Genomic DNA, 15537 nt, shown 5'->3' on the forward strand with positions numbered 1-15537 from the left:
TACATTGGTACACATCCAAATAGTTGTGAATGGTGATGTTTCAGAACAAAGATAAGCAGGTATTTAGGTCAATCGAAGTTATTGACTTAATTTGATTCTGAAACATCAGCAGGTCACCATGCCCAGAAAGATAAAATGCCGTCACCAAAGTGCTAATGTGTACATAAGACACGTGCTGAGTGCAGCCCGTCGGCGTTATGTTGCCAAGTTTATTATGCGGTGCTTAGCATACCCACGAGAGCGTGACATAACACTGTGACGGGGGTTCGCAGGCATCATGCTGTGTCACGCAGACTGAAAGAGGACGACAAAAAGTTACGCATAACCTGCCTCTAAAAAAGCTACACAGAGGCCTGGCGCTATCCATTCAGACGGTATAGTAGACTATTCAGACAGTATAGCAGACCATTCAGACGGCTTAGTGGAAGAGCCACGTGTGGGTAAGGAAGGCAGCCCTCAGGATACGAGCGGTGATGGAGTATAAAGTTATGTTAGTGGTCTGTTGTGATGTGGTGTGGAGCTCATGACTGCTGTCTCCCCGTCTTGATCATATGCTGGTGAATGTGCGCTTTCACATTTGGCCTCGTAATCATGACGCCGGTTAATATCACGTGAAAGCAACCGCTCTCTGTTCAGTCCGACATGAGAGAGATTGCTACATATAACTCCTCCCTTTTATGAATTCGTGTCTGCCATTGATAAGACGAACTCTAACTATTTGCCAATGAGAGAACGCACCATGAATCCGACGGCCAACGCCCGCGCTGGAGCTGTGAGACCCGTGTGTGAAAAGATTGAGAACAGCAGTCAAATTATGATCCCCCTTACACTTTACGTGTAATCCAAGTGGCGCGAAATCGCTGCGGAAGGTCGTTTGTGACCCGCTGAATCAGATGCCGTCAGGTGTTTGCGAAGTTGCGCCTGTGCACCTGCGGTGCTTCCGCTGCAGACACCATCGATTGGCCGGGCGGCACTGTTTGTCGACCATCGCCGTGCGCTGTCGGCTCCGTTTCCCGGCCGTTTCGACGTGCTCACGGCTGGCTAGGCCAACCCGCGCTGCTGATTGTCAACGTAGCTGAGTCGGTGAGTGGCGAGCGTCGCTGATAGAGTACGGCACGGGCCTCGCTCTCCGACACTTTGGGCTGCGTCCGGGCGCCCCGTCGCGAAGCAATCGCGACCGTCGACTCCGGAAGTGCAGGAAGCGTCGGCGCCGGCTGCCGCTTCCGCTTCCTGCCCCTGTTGTGACACGTTCTTCGCGCACCATTTCAGTTGCGTTATGACGGCCGGCGTAAACGACGCCGCTGTGGCTGTGGAAGCCAAACAGAACGGCCACTCGGAGGGCGTGGGCGTCGACGAGAACGAGAATGACAAGGTGGAGAGCAGCTCGGAGGATGCGCACGCGCACCGGTTCGATGGCCAGGACAGCCAGGAGCAGAAAGGTAGCGTATCCGCGTGGTGTGGGGGCCTCCCTGCCCCTCGTCCGCACGTGCACGCACGCGCCTCGCGCACCCATAGCAGTCGTGCGTGCTTCGGTGAACCGGGGGCAGGCCGCGTGCCCGTAGATGCTCTCAGTTTGCACAGCAGTGGCAGCTGTTGTCCGCCGGGTGACTGGTTATCGGTGTTGAGGGCTCGCTGTCGCAGGGCTGTGTGTGGCGGCGGCGCTCACCGAATCAATGCTGAATATGCGCCCATGACGATGGCCAAACGCTTCCTGTTAGCCTCGACCGTCGCCTGGCAGCAGTTAGGTGAAGCGCACTGCAACACATGCTAAGTGGTCCGGCGCGTGGCAACTTTGTCCTGGCGAGTGTCGGTGTTCACCGTTGGGTGGTGATTCCACCTGTGTTGGTGGTTTTGGGACAGAAAATGTGTCAGGTTTGTGTGTGATTTAACTGAGGTGGCCAGATTTTAGGCCACGACGGCAAGGAGTCTGAATAATGATTTAGTAGGAATGTCAAGAATCCTATTTCCTGAGCCTGAGTGCAAAAAGTTTTGTATTAATTTTTGCTCTGGCAAAATCATGGAGAACAGCACTGGGGAACAATCACGCGTGAAATGGCGGACATAAAACAGTTGAAGCGGGACTTCACCGGTACTGATAGATGACGTCATTTGTAGTGTAACCTAGGGGGGGGGGGGTGACTTTCACCTTTCCAAATTACATTATTTCTGATCCCTACAGACACCAATAAACAACTAAATCAGGACCATGACCGACGTAGCCCCCAGCTCACGAATCGTAAATTCCATTTCAACGGAGGCCGCTCGTGCCTTATTCTCGGCCGCACTGCTGGGAGCGTGGCTTCCTGCGCCGAGTTTTGGCAGTATGACCAATGCTTGCTTGATAACGTCGTTTAACAAGCACCGACGAGTATGCTGAAGGCCGATTTCTGTCAGCAAAGAAATTACTCAGCACTGAACCCCCGAAAATCAGAAGCCCAAGGTCTTTCTTGCTTACGTGAAATACAACGGAGAGATATTGTGCCAAGTGACGTCATGACACCGGTCCCCCGGCCATTTTGCCGTCTCGAGGTCAGTCATCAGCCGAGTGGCATTGACAAGCCCGTATATGTGAGAGTCCTTCCTGAGGCCGGAAAGCTCTTTTATTTTTCCCCTAAGCCTCCCGTCTCCCGCTAAGAAGGCGAATATCTGGCGCCGCATGCAGGGTTGCGGGAACAACGGATCATACCGGTGATGGATGATTGCGGCTTGCTGATCGTATTGTGCTTGACAGAGTGATTGAGCGGACCGTAAATAACGTCACTAAGGAGCTCGAAATGGCGAGGTAACCCAGCGATGTAACCTCGCATTTGTACCTAGTGACTTAACACAGAGATGGGATTCACGCGGGCGCTTTGCGAGGCGCGTACCACGGCCGTCGGCATGAGTTGTCTTTATTGTCGTGAGTTGTGACGACATAAACTGCTAATTTTCGTTGTTTCTTTTCCATTGCCGCCGTTCTCATGAAATAGAGCGCTAGCAGGCATCCTGTCATGCCAGCCGTGCCAGTTGCAAAAGCACGGTTGTGGTAGAAATGTTGTGAAATTAAATAGAAAGTGCTAGATGGCTTAGTTTTACGAAGTCCTGAAACGATCTTTTCATATACGTGCAATAATGATACGAATTATGCGATGTTATTGCCTTCACAAACCCTTGCCGATCATTCCTCCCACTGTTGGAATGTGCTGTGCTGGTTGGGTCTGAGAAGGGGCGCAAGATTTTCGGCGCACGGCGACGTATGCCAGCCTTGAAAGTTCCTGGAGTCTTGGGGCCCTCGCACCCACAATCTCTCGATTGATAGTTTGGTGCTGTAACCACCATGTAGACCAGTGGAGGATACCATTTTCCTTGGCTGTTGCGGCAGTTACAGCGCCGGTCTATCTAGCTATCGCGGAATTGCGGCATCGAAGCTCGAACCTGCCAGGACCCTCGCGAAGCCGACACGTATGCAGGACCTGATGTCAAACATCGCCACACCCATCTCAGGATCGACCCGCTACCAGCCAACATACAGGGGCCGACCCACGGCCCTATGTGTGTGTACACCTGCAGATCATAAACCTTTTAATGCCAGATCGATGCGGTGTTCTTTAAATGATTGGTATGAGAACCCGTCCGTTTGTTTAAGGCTGCAGTAGCTTTGGCGCTTTGTTTTGGTAAGGTATCTGCTGAGATTCTTAGACAATTATTAACGTCAGTGCGCGCGTCAGGAAGTTCCACTGCTCTGATTTGTTACTCATTGAGCGGAAATACGTATATATATATATATATATATATATATATATATATATACATATGTAAACCTGTGCGGTAACTAAGCACCCCTTACGTTTATGGCTTCGTAACCGCTATAGGTAGCGAACATTCTTTATCCACCTCTGCGGGCCTGTGTGTACGCGCAGGGCCTCGGTTTACGCAACGACCCTGCATCGCTTGTGTGGATGGATGCCATGGTAACGCCGGTTTGTGTACCTGGTAGAGCTTTATCGCCCGGTTGCTTAGCGATGTTGAGCAGCCGCGCCGCCTGGCTACCGGTAAGCGGCGTGTAGACGCTGTTGGCTTGGACAGCATTGATTGGTGTCCCGGGTGACGGGGGCGGTGGCGACGTGCCCGGCTCCCGCACTAACCGGCCGTCCCATGCGCTGCCAGTGACGACCGCGACGCCCGCGGCGGACGGCCGGCCGCCGCCCCCGGCGCCGGAGCCGACCGTCCAGCAGGCGGCGCAGCCGGCACCGGCGTCAGCCGAGTCCGACGCCGCCTCCGATCAGCCGTCTGCGACGATTGCCGCCGAGTCAGCGGCGTCATCCGGCGAGCCCGGCGCGGCTGTGGGCCGGCCGGCGGCTGTGGCCAGCCCGGCGGCGGCGACGGCGGGCGGCCCCGCGCCGACCCCGCCGCCGGCGTCCGCTGCGTCGGCTCCGCCGACCGTCGTCGCAAGCCGGCCGGCCACCGTTGCCAGCCCCGCGACCACGGCGTCGGCACTCTCCGCCGTCGGCGCACCGCCGGCGCCTCCCGGCCGACCGAGCGTTGTGTCCAGCCCGTCGGGGCGCGCGCCCGGCCAGCGGCCGCCGGCGGCGTCTCCGGGCCCGGCCGCGGCGCCTGCCGAGCCGGCGGCCGGCGGCGAGGCGGCAGCGCGGCCGGGCAGCCCGGCGCCCTCCCGTAAACGTGGAGCCGAGCCGGCTGAGCCGGGCCGCCAGGTGCGCCGCGCCTCGCTTGAGCGGCCTGACGCCGTCGGCCACCGCACCGTCGAGATGATTGAGTCGTCACTGCACAAGCTGAAGCGCGAGGTCAAGGCCATCGACCTGCTGGCGCGCCAGAAGGAGCGCGAGTGGGACAACCTGCTCCGCCTGCGCAAGGCCAAGGAGGAGACGTTCCAGCGGCTGCGGCGCAAGCGAGAGGTGCTGCTGCAGCAGCCGACCGGTGAGGCGGTGGCCGCGCCGCCGCCGGCTTCGCCCGCCCCGCCTCCTCCTCCGCCGCCGTTGCCGCTACCGCCGCCACCTCCACCTCCACCGCGCCCCGAGGAGGCGGCGCCCGTCTGCTCGACGCCCACCTCCGTGTCGGCCATGTGGGCGCTGAAGCAGCAGCAGCAGCACCAGCTGCAGCAGCTGCAGCAACGACAGCGCGCCGCCTCGATGTCAGCCGGGCCGGCGCCGCGGCCCGTGGCCGTGGCACCGTTCAGCGTGCGGGTGCGCGGGCCGCCGTCGGAGCCGCTCCGGCCGACCGGCGGCCTCGGGCCGCACGGCCAGCAGTACTGCGAGATCCTGGCCCAGGTGACCCAGCTCAAGCAGCAGATGACGGCGCCCGGCGAGCTGGGCGGTGACGCGGTGCCGGCGCACTCGAGCAGCCTGGCCAAGCTGCTGATGGAGAAGAAGCGGCAGATGGAGCCCGGCCTGCTCAACGAGATGCTCAAGGTAGCGAGTGGCCGGTGTCGGAATGACATCGCCAAAGTAGGGAAACGGCTTGGGCAGAGTCGATGCTGGGGTGGTGTCGGAAAGCTGCGCTGGACGTTGTATGTGGTGTATGGTAGAGGTTCTCCCTAGCGCGTGGTTTCTGCCTTTTACGGTTGCTTCATCGAAAGTGGCAGGCTGGAGTTGATGAACCCATCTCCGAACAGATATGATTGCGTGACATTCATGCGGGTTATATGGGACGAATCGTAATGCTCGCGATGATGACATGCTCACGGGGCGTGCCGCCTTAGCCCGTTTTCGAAAGCTGCTCTCGTTTGGCCCGGGCTTGGGCGTCACGTGACGTCCCTGGAAGCGCCCGTCATCCACGTGCCCCGGCCGGGCTGCACGTGCGCTACTCGAGCTGCGCTAGCGGCCCGGCCGTCGCCGGTGCCGGGTCGCTGACGACCGCCGTCTTCTGGCAGCCCCACATGACGGTGCGTCCGTCCGTGAACGGTCCGCTCGGTCGGCCCGGCGCGCCGCCCGCCAGCAGCACCGCCCGGGGGCTGCCGCCTCCCCCGCCGCCGCCGCCACCGCCGTCGAACGTGCCGCTGTGCCAGGGCTGCGGCCGGCGGCCGGCGCAGTTCGTGTGCGCCGGCTGCGGCCAACAGTGGTACTGCTCCCGCGACTGCCAGGTGAGGGGCGGGCGAGGGAGGGCTCTCATGACTGTCCTCTAAGAGGCGGGGAGAGGAGGGCTCCCGCGACTGCCAGGTGAGGGGCGGGCGAGGGAGGGCTCTCGTGACTGTCCTCTAAGAGGCGGGGAGAGGAGGGCTCCCGCGACGGCCAGGTGAGGGGCGGGCGAGGGAGGGCTCTCGTGACTGTCCTCTAAGAGGCGGGGAGAGGAGGGCTCCCGCGACGGCCAGGTGAGGGGCGGGCGAGGGAGGGCTCTCGTGACTGTCCTCTAAGAGGCGGGGAGAGGGGGCTCCCGCGACTGCCAGGTGAGGGGCGGGCGAGGGAGGGCTCTCGTGACTGTCCTCTAAGAGGCGGGGAGAGGAGGGCTCCCGCGACTGCCAGGTGAGGGACGGGCGAGGGAGGGCTCTCGTGACTGTCCTCTAAGAGGCGGGGAGAGGAGGGCTCCCGCGACTGCCAGGTGAGGGGCGGGCGAGGGAGGGCTCTCGTGACTGTCCTCTAAGAGGCAGGGAGAGGAGGGCTCCCGCGACTGCCAGGTGAGGGGCGGGCGAGGGAAGGACTCCCGCGACTGACCTGTAGGAGGCGGGGAAGGGAGGACTCCCGCGACTGCCAGGTGAGAGGCGGAGGGGGAGGACACATGTCTGCCCTCTCAGAGACGGGAGGGGAGGGCTCCCGTGACTGCTGGGTGGGAGTCTAGCAAAGAGGGAGGCGTCCTGGGATTGCCAGGCAAGTATGTGGTGTTCAATGGGGGCTTATGGGACCGCCAAGTGAGAGCCCGGGAAGAAAGTGGAAGGCTGCCGTCAGGTGAGGGTCTCAGAAGGTCCGAGGATGGAGTCTGGGAAGAGGATGGCGCCATGTCGCGCGTCGCATCAGGAGTGACGCGCCATGTAGCCGCCGGTGTGTTTGTTGTCCCCCGGGCTGTGCCAGCGAAAGAGGAAAGTGCCAGGCTGTCGGGGAGGGCCTATCCACGGGTGGGCTTCAAGCGACGGCGAGGGGGCGAAACGCAGCTTAGTTGAATGTGCACTCCTATTCTGAGTAGTTGAAACGAGTTCCATTAAGACATTCGTCCTGGGTTTGGCCGCACAGGGGATGACCATTGTCCTTGCATGGCAAACAATTCGTCAGTGTCAGGGGCGGCGTTGAACCCGGAGCATAGTGCGTAAATTGTAACAGCGTAAATTGGGATTGTGTAGCACACAGTTCGAAAGTCATGCTTTAAAACACATTGTGGATGACGATTGTACTTTTTCAGTCGCGTGATTCAGGGCTCCGTCGCAATTTGTCAGTGTGACATACTCCATTTTAAACGCACCTTTAAGCTGCTCTGTGGATAGGACGCCGAAAAACAATCGTTAGCTTCAAGTGTCAAGTCGTCTTTATGGCGTTTCTTTTTCACTATAACATTACGACCCGCCTCAAGCGTATGCCACTGTTAGTCGAACAAGCATATCAAACACCCGTCTAGGGCCACGATTTGCCACCCTGTGGCGCGCCGCCGTAACGCTTCGCCCTCGCGTCGCCAGGTGGAGGCGTGGGACAGCCACGCCGACGACTGCGCCGGCTGACCGGCCACTGGCGCCGCTGGCGCCGCTGGCGCCGCTGGCGCCGCCCCCGCGGCGTGGTGCACGGGGCGGCCGCGCTGGCCGGCCCGACATCCGACCGTCGTCTGGTGCCTTCGCATGCTGCCAACCGCAGAGCCTTAGCGGCGATAGCGGTCATCCGCGCCCCACGCCGATGTGACGTCAGAATCTCGTGTTTTTCCACTGCGCTTGCGGTAGACCCTGTCCGCGGGTGCGTGGAGATCGGGGTGGGTGGGTGGGAGGGGGAGGGTGGGGCCAGGCGCCGCCTGGCGAGGCGAGTGGCCGGGAGGAGAACCGGGAGGGAGGGCGAGGGGGGCGAGGGAGTGCGGGAGTGAGTGTGGTGCCGGGTCGCTTCCGTCTCCGCGCGAGCTTGTAGGCGGCGAAGCTGAGCGTGTGGCTCCGCCGCGGGGCTGGGTGCTGAACGGACTGTTCGTGTGATACCGCTGCGAATACAAGGGGAGTTTGCGTCGCTGTCTCGAGGCGGTGCGGTGGATGGACGCCCGCTGGGGGTATGATCGCGCCCGCGGTCTTGGCCGCGTCGGGAGAGCTGCTGGCCGCGCGGGCAGCGTGCTGGAATTTTTACGGATAGGTGTGGACACGCGGCATGTAAACACGCGTAAGAGATGTACATGAAAGGCGAGGCGACGTTCGATCTCGAAGTTGCCGCGCTGACACGGTAGCGAGCCCCGGGCACGCTGGCCGACGGACACATGCTATCCGGATTCGTACAAGCATCAAGCTTTCTTGCTTAGTGTTACGGCTCACAAGAGCAGTCCAGTTCGCTCCCGCTGGTGGTGGCGTGTCGACCATTGCACGATGAAGGGCTTGTGACGCGGTTGCGGCCTTCAAACAGTCATCACGGCATAAAGCAACCAATCAAAGCATATAATGGACAGCAAGGGAAGTGCGCTGCCGGCTGCAGTGTTGAAGGAGTCTAATCTATTAAGCAGTTTTGAGCGAGCAGTGCCTTGCAACATGCCGGGAGAACAGTGCCGCGTTTGACAGGCGGTTGGCGCCACAGTACGCTCGCGCGAAGTGCTGTGTTGGCGCGCACCACCAACTCTCGGCGTTGACAGTCCCCGTCACCCATCTGCCTGTGCCGTCAGGTCAGGGACGGCGAGCCTCCGCGTGCGGGGGGTCAGTGTCGTACGTGCCGCCCCGGCGGCGCTGGCGTGATAAGGCGAGAACGAGAGGCACCCCGCGACCTGGCGACGACCCAGTAACGCCGCAGATGAGGCACCGACTGAACAGATTGGCATTATCGGAATTCACGGAACTGGACGGGGCTTGCTAACCGCCGGGGATCATGCGGCGGTTCGTGACGGCGCTGCCGAGTCACCGGGCGAGTGGCTGCCGTGTCTCGCGGGAGGCACGCCCGTGTCTCGCGAGAGGCGCCCGTGTCTCGCGAGAGGCACGCCCGTGTCTCGCGAGAGGCGCCCGTGTCTCGCGAGAGGCACGCCCGTGTCTCGCGAGAGGCGCCCGTGTCTCGCGAGAGGCGCGCCCGTGTCTCGCGAGAGGCGCCCGTGTCTTGCGAGTGGCGCCCGTGAGAGAGCCGCCCGTGTCTCGCGAGAGGCGCCCGTGTCTTGCGAGAGGCGCCCGTGTCTTGCGAGAGGCGCCCGTGAGAGAGAGCCGCCCGTGCGAGGGAGAACCGCGTGAGCCAAATGGTGAGACTGCGTCGAGCCTTCGCTGCATGCTATGTGTATGGCACACCGGACGGGAGCGCTGGAGCGATACCAATCGTGAGAGAATTCCACGCGTCAGTCATTCCCATGCAAAATAGCCGCGGTGACGCCTTGTCAGCGCCGAATCCTATCTAAACACCAGGTGGCGGTCGTCCCCGTTGCTCACACAGCTGCCCCCCCCCCCATCCCACCCCACCCGCGCACCGTCAACCCGTCCCGCCGCGAGACGGCGTCTCGACGGGGGGTGGAGCGGCGCCCGATGCTCTATTTCCGTCACAAAGACGGCTGTACGCGGGAGGGCGGAGAGCAGGCCGTCGAGCGGGCGTCGGCGCTGACTCAGGGGCGTGGTCTTTGACTCACGCACGTGAGGCGTCGGACCGAGTGTCGTCCCCTCCGCGACTCCGCCGGTCGGTGGCCGGTCGCCCGGCGCCGGCGGCACGGGAGGGGGGGGGGGGGAAGCGAAAGCTCCCCCCGTCTCGCCCTAAGGAGTGGAGCTGGGCGTGAACTACGGAATTCCAATCCCTAGCGTAACCAGGCTATCAGCGACGGCAGGCAACACCCAGGTCAATTGTACACACGTGCTTAATGAACGAGGCTGAAACATTGGCGCGTTGTAGTGACGTTCTGTCAGGTTTCCGCTGATCCTTTGCGCGATTATGGTAATTGAACGATATGAATTAGCATGGGGCGTCGGTGGTTCCCTGCTAGCGTGGCAATAATGAGAGTGTTATGGACGGTTGCGCAATGCCCATAAATAACTTGTTCATTGTCATAACTTAGCTTCCTTCAGCATGGTCGAACAACACAAGCGACTGGATATACTGCCATCCTTGGAGACGGGACGGCGACGCGGCCGACCGTCGTGAGTCCATGTATGGACCGTGACTGCGAAGAGGTCAGACAGACCCAGACCCCGACAGAGGCGCAGACACGAGGGCAGGGGGCAGGCACACCCCATCTGCGGCAGGCAGCGAATGATGGGTATAGCTGGGAGCTTCTGCTTTGCATATGTAGGTAGGGGCGCCGTATGACCCACCACTAATTTGGATGTCCTCCTCCACACCTCCCGGATTCAGGCGCCAGGGAAAGAAAGCAACGTTCGCCGAGTGCTGACACGAGCAAGACGCAGAAATGCCCCGAACATTGGTGATGTTTGTAGTTTGGAAATATTGACGCTCACGGCACATCCCCCACTCGTGATAGCCGTTCCCCCATCAGCAGGAACCTCGGTGCGCCTCTGCGCGACGGCGCCACGAGGCGGCCACCGCCCTTCCGTGTCTCAGCCAATCAGAGCGTTCCGCTGACGTCGCCGGCCGGGCGTATAAAGAACGGCCGGACGGCGGCCACCGCTTCAAACCTCCGTCTCCCGGGCATCGCAGGCAAACGTCCGTAAGGCTTCGTTACACTGCCTTTGGTCTTTTGTCTCGCTCAGAGCCGACACCAAACCATCTCTTCAACATGGTGAGTGACCGCTCCCGATCTCGTGTCAGACCTGTTCTTGTCTTTGACGTGGCGGCGGGACGTTCGAGCCAGTTCGGATGGATCGGCGTGTGCTCGTGTGTTTGGAACTGATGTATGGATCGCGGCCCAGTTAGAAGCGTTTCCAGAGCGTGTGGCCCGGATCAGATTGCCGCATGTATAAGCGATTCCTCTGGGTTGAGAAGCCGGGGGGGGGGGGGGGGGTTGCTCGTCCCTGTTACCAAGCGGACGAAATCGATACGCGCGCTCTGTACGTTCTGCTTTCCACCTGTGAAGGCGTACATTCAACCCATAGGTGATATTCCCATCAGCCAAAAACGCATCTCACCAACTGCCGTTGGTGAGACGCGCACTGGTAGTCAACAGCCGCCATACCACATCCATTAAGCGTCCCTGGCATTCAAGTTCATATGCGGAAATACACCAGGCTTCCTTCAGCTCCCAAGGGACAGTTAACTCGAGACATGGGCCCTGAACCAGCACGATTAATTGTTTCCGGTCGGCTCTGTCATTTGGCCGCCGGACAGGCCCGCTGCCCGCCCGCCACAGGCCTCGGTCGATATCAGACCGAACGTTGGCCCTGGCGGACGGATTTGATGCTAGATTGAACAAAACATTAATGTTGGGTAATATGATGCATTACACACTGGGTACCTGACAGTAATTGGTCCTTTAGCATTGCACACTGAGTGCCTGACAGCCATTGGTCCGTAAGCATTATATACGGAGTGCATGACAGCAATTAGCCCTTTAGAGCCGGTAATGCACATGCCATGCGTAGGGCCCAACCGCCTCACGCTCAGGAATAGGGGGTCCGAGCAGCCATTCTGCCACTTAACACTCCGCACTTGCTGCGACGTTGCTGGACTAATGCCTACCCGCGGCCGTCCTGGACTCGCCCGTGCTCGGCGGGCGGCACGACCAGTGGGGCAAGACGGTCACGCCGCGCCCGCAGCGGACATGAATCATCCCGAGCTAGTCGGGGTTCGGGGCGGGTGAATCACAGCTGCGGCCGCGCGGGCGACGACCTTCGGCCGCAGCTGGGCCGCCGGCGAGCCGCCGGCCGGCCGCTCAAGGCGTCGTGGTCAGCGGCCGCCAAAGTCATGAACGTTTGCTGTACGTTGACAGATTTGTCAAGCTAACGTTTGGTGTGCCACTTCGAATGCGCGAGAACCTAAGTGACATAATTCTCAGGATCGATTTCTGTACTCGGTTATAGGAATTTTGCCCTCGGTGCTCCACTTAAACGAGAGGTTTTCCTCCTCAGTCGGCGCTAAACATCATACCCGGATTGTTGATCAGGGAAAACGTGTTGGTGTCTGAGTCATCGCAACCCACCCAAGGCCTCGTGCAAAGGGAGGCTCCGGCCATGCACGCCATCTTTAAAGCGCACACATGCCCGGATGTGTTGCTATGCCAGGGTGATCCGATCTCCCCCGTGCACAGGCTGACGAGCGCGATCGTCCGTTTGCACCCACGTCACCCCGGCTCGCTTCGGACAATGAGAGACGATGCCCGGTCCTGTGCCGGGCCCATCCCCCGCCTCGGCGGCTGCACTCGCAGGCGAGTGCTCTATCTCACCGGCCCTGTCGTTCCAGCGCGAATGCATCTCCGTCCACGTGGGCCAGGCGGGCGTGCAGATGGGCAACGCCTGCTGGGAGCTGTACTGCCTCGAGCACGGCATCCAGCCGGACGGCAAGGTGCCCACCGACAAGTCGATGGGCGGCGGTGACGACAGCTTCTCCACCTTCTTCTCGGAGACGGGCGCCGGCAAGCACGTGCCGCGCGCCGTGTTCGTCGACCTGGAGCCGAGCGTAGTCGATGAGGTCCGCACCGGCGCCTACCGCCAGCTCTTCCATCCGGAGCAGCTCATCTCGGGCAAGGAGGACGCCGCCAACAACTACGCGCGCGGTCACTACACCATCGGCAAGGAGATCGTGGACGTGGTGCTGGATCGCGTGCGCAAGCTGGCCGACCAGTGCACCGGCCTGCAGGGCTTCCTGATCTTCCACTCGTTCGGCGGCGGCACCGGTTCCGGCTTCACCTCTCTGCTGATGGAGCGGCTCAGCGTCGACTACGGCAAGAAGTCGAAGCTCGAGTTTGCCATCTACCCAGCGCCGCAGGTGGCTACGGCCGTGGTCGAGCCCTACAACTCGATCCTGACCACGCACACCACGCTGGAGCACTCGGACTGCGCCTTCATGGTCGACAACGAGGCCATCTACGACATCTGCCGCCGCAACCTGGACATCGAGCGTCCGTCGTACGCCAACCTGAACCGCATGATCGGCCAGATCGTCTCCTCCATCACCGCCTCGCTCCGCTTCGACGGCGCCCTCAACGTCGACCTGACCGAGTTCCAGACCAACCTGGTGCCGTACCCGCGTATCCACTTCCCGCTGGTGACCTACGCGCCGGTCATCTCGGCTGAGAAGGCTCACCATGAGCAGCTGTCGGTGGCCGAGATCACCAACGCCTGCTTCGAGCCGGCCAACCAGATGGTCAAGTGCGACCCGCGCCACGGCAAGTACATGGCCTGTTGCATGCTGTACCGCGGCGACGTCGTGCCCAAGGACGTCAACGCCGCTATCGCCACCATCAAGACCAAGCGCAGCATCCAGTTCGTCGACTGGTGCCCGACCGGCTTCAAGGTGGGCATCAACTACCAGCCGCCGACGGTGGTGCCCGGCGGCGACCTGGCCAAGGTGCAGCGCGCCGTCTGCATGCTATCCAACACCACCGCCATCGCCGAGGCTTGGGCGCGCCTCGACCACAAGTTCGACCTGATGTACGCCAAGCGCGCCTTCGTGCACTGGTACGTCGGCGAGGGCATGGAGGAGGGCGAGTTCTCCGAGGCGCGCGAGGATCTGGCCGCGCTGGAGAAGGATTACGAGGAGGTCGGCATCGACTCTGCCGACGGAGAGGAGGGAGACGAGGAGTATTAGGTCTCGCGGACGGGTTCGCCGACTAACCGGGCCGGCGCCGTTCGCACCCCCGTCACTTGTTTGCACTCCTGTGGGGAACAGCCTGTCTCTGACCATCTCAGCGTCATTCCGAGCGTCGCCGTGTGACTGGAAATACACACTGTGAGCTGAAGCGGGCCTTTTGGACGCTAACTGGAGCGGGGAATGCGGCCGGCACGGCGCGGCGGCCGTTGGCCCGGGCGCGGTCGGCGGCTCCGCTCCCAGCGGTGCCGGCCGTCGGCCGCTGCAGCCGCGGGCTCGGCCGCCGGCGCGGTTGGCCGCACGGTCCGATCGAAAACACGGCCGTTCTCGAGGCGCACCCGGCGGCGGTGGCTCATGGAGGTGGCGGTCCGCACCTTGCTCCCGAGGATGGGTCGCTTGCATTGCCCGTGTACATGACACTCTCAGCCTGTTCCTGGCGTCTGCGGCTCTGCGCGTTTCAAGAACGATTTCGTCGCTTTGATTGATTGCTGGCCATGCACAGCGACTCATGAACTGAGGAGATGCACGGGCGGTCTGCAGCGCTCTAGCCGAAATGGCTCACAAAAGTACTGGTGGACCGTGGTAATTACTGCCATCACGCGCGAGCATATTGCTGTCCAGAAGCTGAAACGAGTAGTTTACATAAGCAATTAGGACTCAATGTGCCTTCCACATACTAAGCACATTTCAATGTGTGTAGCCGGCAAGTCGGTGGAGCCCAAGAAATGTTTGGTTTGGATGAGCCGCCTCGTGCCGTACCGCGGCTGCGCCTCTCAGGTTCCATCCGCGCACACCCGGGGTGGGGCCGCGCTGACAACGTCATTTGACTTGCGCCAGCAGTCGCTGAACGGTACGGCCTGTTACGCTGGACGCACGCGATCAGTACGTAACCGAACCAAGCACACCTGTTAAGCCTGCGCATGCTGATGTCGGATATGTTGATGGAGCGGATGCTTGCGCGTTCCTAGCGGCAGCTCAAGCGTTACTCAGCCGTTTGCGTTCACAGAGATAAAGTGGTAGATGTCTGAACTTCGTGACTGACGAATTGACACACACAGCGGTAGGGCACCCGGCCATCGAAGGGGTCATGTCTAGTCACATTATTGAAGCTGACCCTAAAAGAAGCTCTGCATGCACGCACACTCCATTCGAGAATACACTCGCTTTTGCGAAAACCGTGTCACTTCGTGTTTCGGTGGCTTGTTTCGACTTGGTGTTTCAAGCGCGCTCATAGGGTGCATCTGAATGTCACCCATGACGTGCATATAATAAAATTGCATGCGAACTTACCCAGAATTTGAAAGGTCACAGCCACCAATTGTCGGTTGGTTTTGTGAACGGTCAGCTGGCCTCAAAGATGTGACAATCGGGCCAGATCGCCTCCTCTTGCGATGTTTCGTGTCGAGACCTTCCCAGGAGGTCCTGGTTATCACATGGCCTCCTGCAACCCCCCAATCATGGATTTGTGATTAGATTCGGCCTTAAAAGGCGCAGCTTGAGTGACGACGAAGTACGCTGCCAGTGCAGCGCAGAGTGATTTGCAAAGATTGTGAAGTGCCGTCCGTGTACTTGATCGCGAATGAGTACAGACACTCAGAAATAATACGTTGAGATTGTGCAGTCAATTTCGGGAGCCAGCATGCATTCAAGGCCGGCTGACAGCACAAGCTTTGTTGTGTCACCGCCAACAGCGCCGCGGGAGCAGCATTACGTTAACTTCTGCGCCATAGACTACGGCTCAAAATGCAACTCGCCAGGGGGCAGCTCGTCAGACAGTTAA

General features: G+C 60.6%; 2 protein-coding genes across 2 annotated transcripts; both read left to right on the forward strand.

Moving 5' to 3' along the window:
* Positions 1-1276: 1276 nt before the first annotated feature.
* LOC119098312 (histone-lysine N-methyltransferase 2B) lies at positions 1277-7636 on the forward strand. The gene is made up of 4 exons (XM_037221234.1): positions 1277-1439; positions 4666-5405; positions 5867-5986; positions 7595-7636. Exons 1-4 carry the CDS (start codon positions 1277-1279, stop codon positions 7634-7636), a joined length of 1065 nt encoding a protein of 354 aa, XP_037077129.1.
* A 3003-nt stretch (positions 7637-10639) lies between these two features.
* Positions 10640-13908, forward strand: LOC119098494 (tubulin alpha-1 chain). The gene is made up of 2 exons (XM_037221423.1): positions 10640-10794; positions 12411-13908. Exons 1-2 carry the CDS (start codon positions 10792-10794, stop codon positions 13755-13757), a joined length of 1350 nt encoding a protein of 449 aa, XP_037077318.1. The 5' UTR covers positions 10640-10791; the 3' UTR covers positions 13758-13908.
* The last annotated feature ends 1629 nt before the right edge of the window (positions 13909-15537 follow it).

The sequence above is a fragment of the Pollicipes pollicipes genome, unplaced genomic scaffold (assembly GCF_011947565.3).
Source record: "Pollicipes pollicipes isolate AB1234 unplaced genomic scaffold, Ppol_2.1 Scaffold_4740;HRSCAF=5597_pilon_pilon_pilon, whole genome shotgun sequence".
NCBI lineage: Eukaryota > Metazoa > Arthropoda > Thecostraca > Pollicipedomorpha > Pollicipedidae > Pollicipes > Pollicipes pollicipes.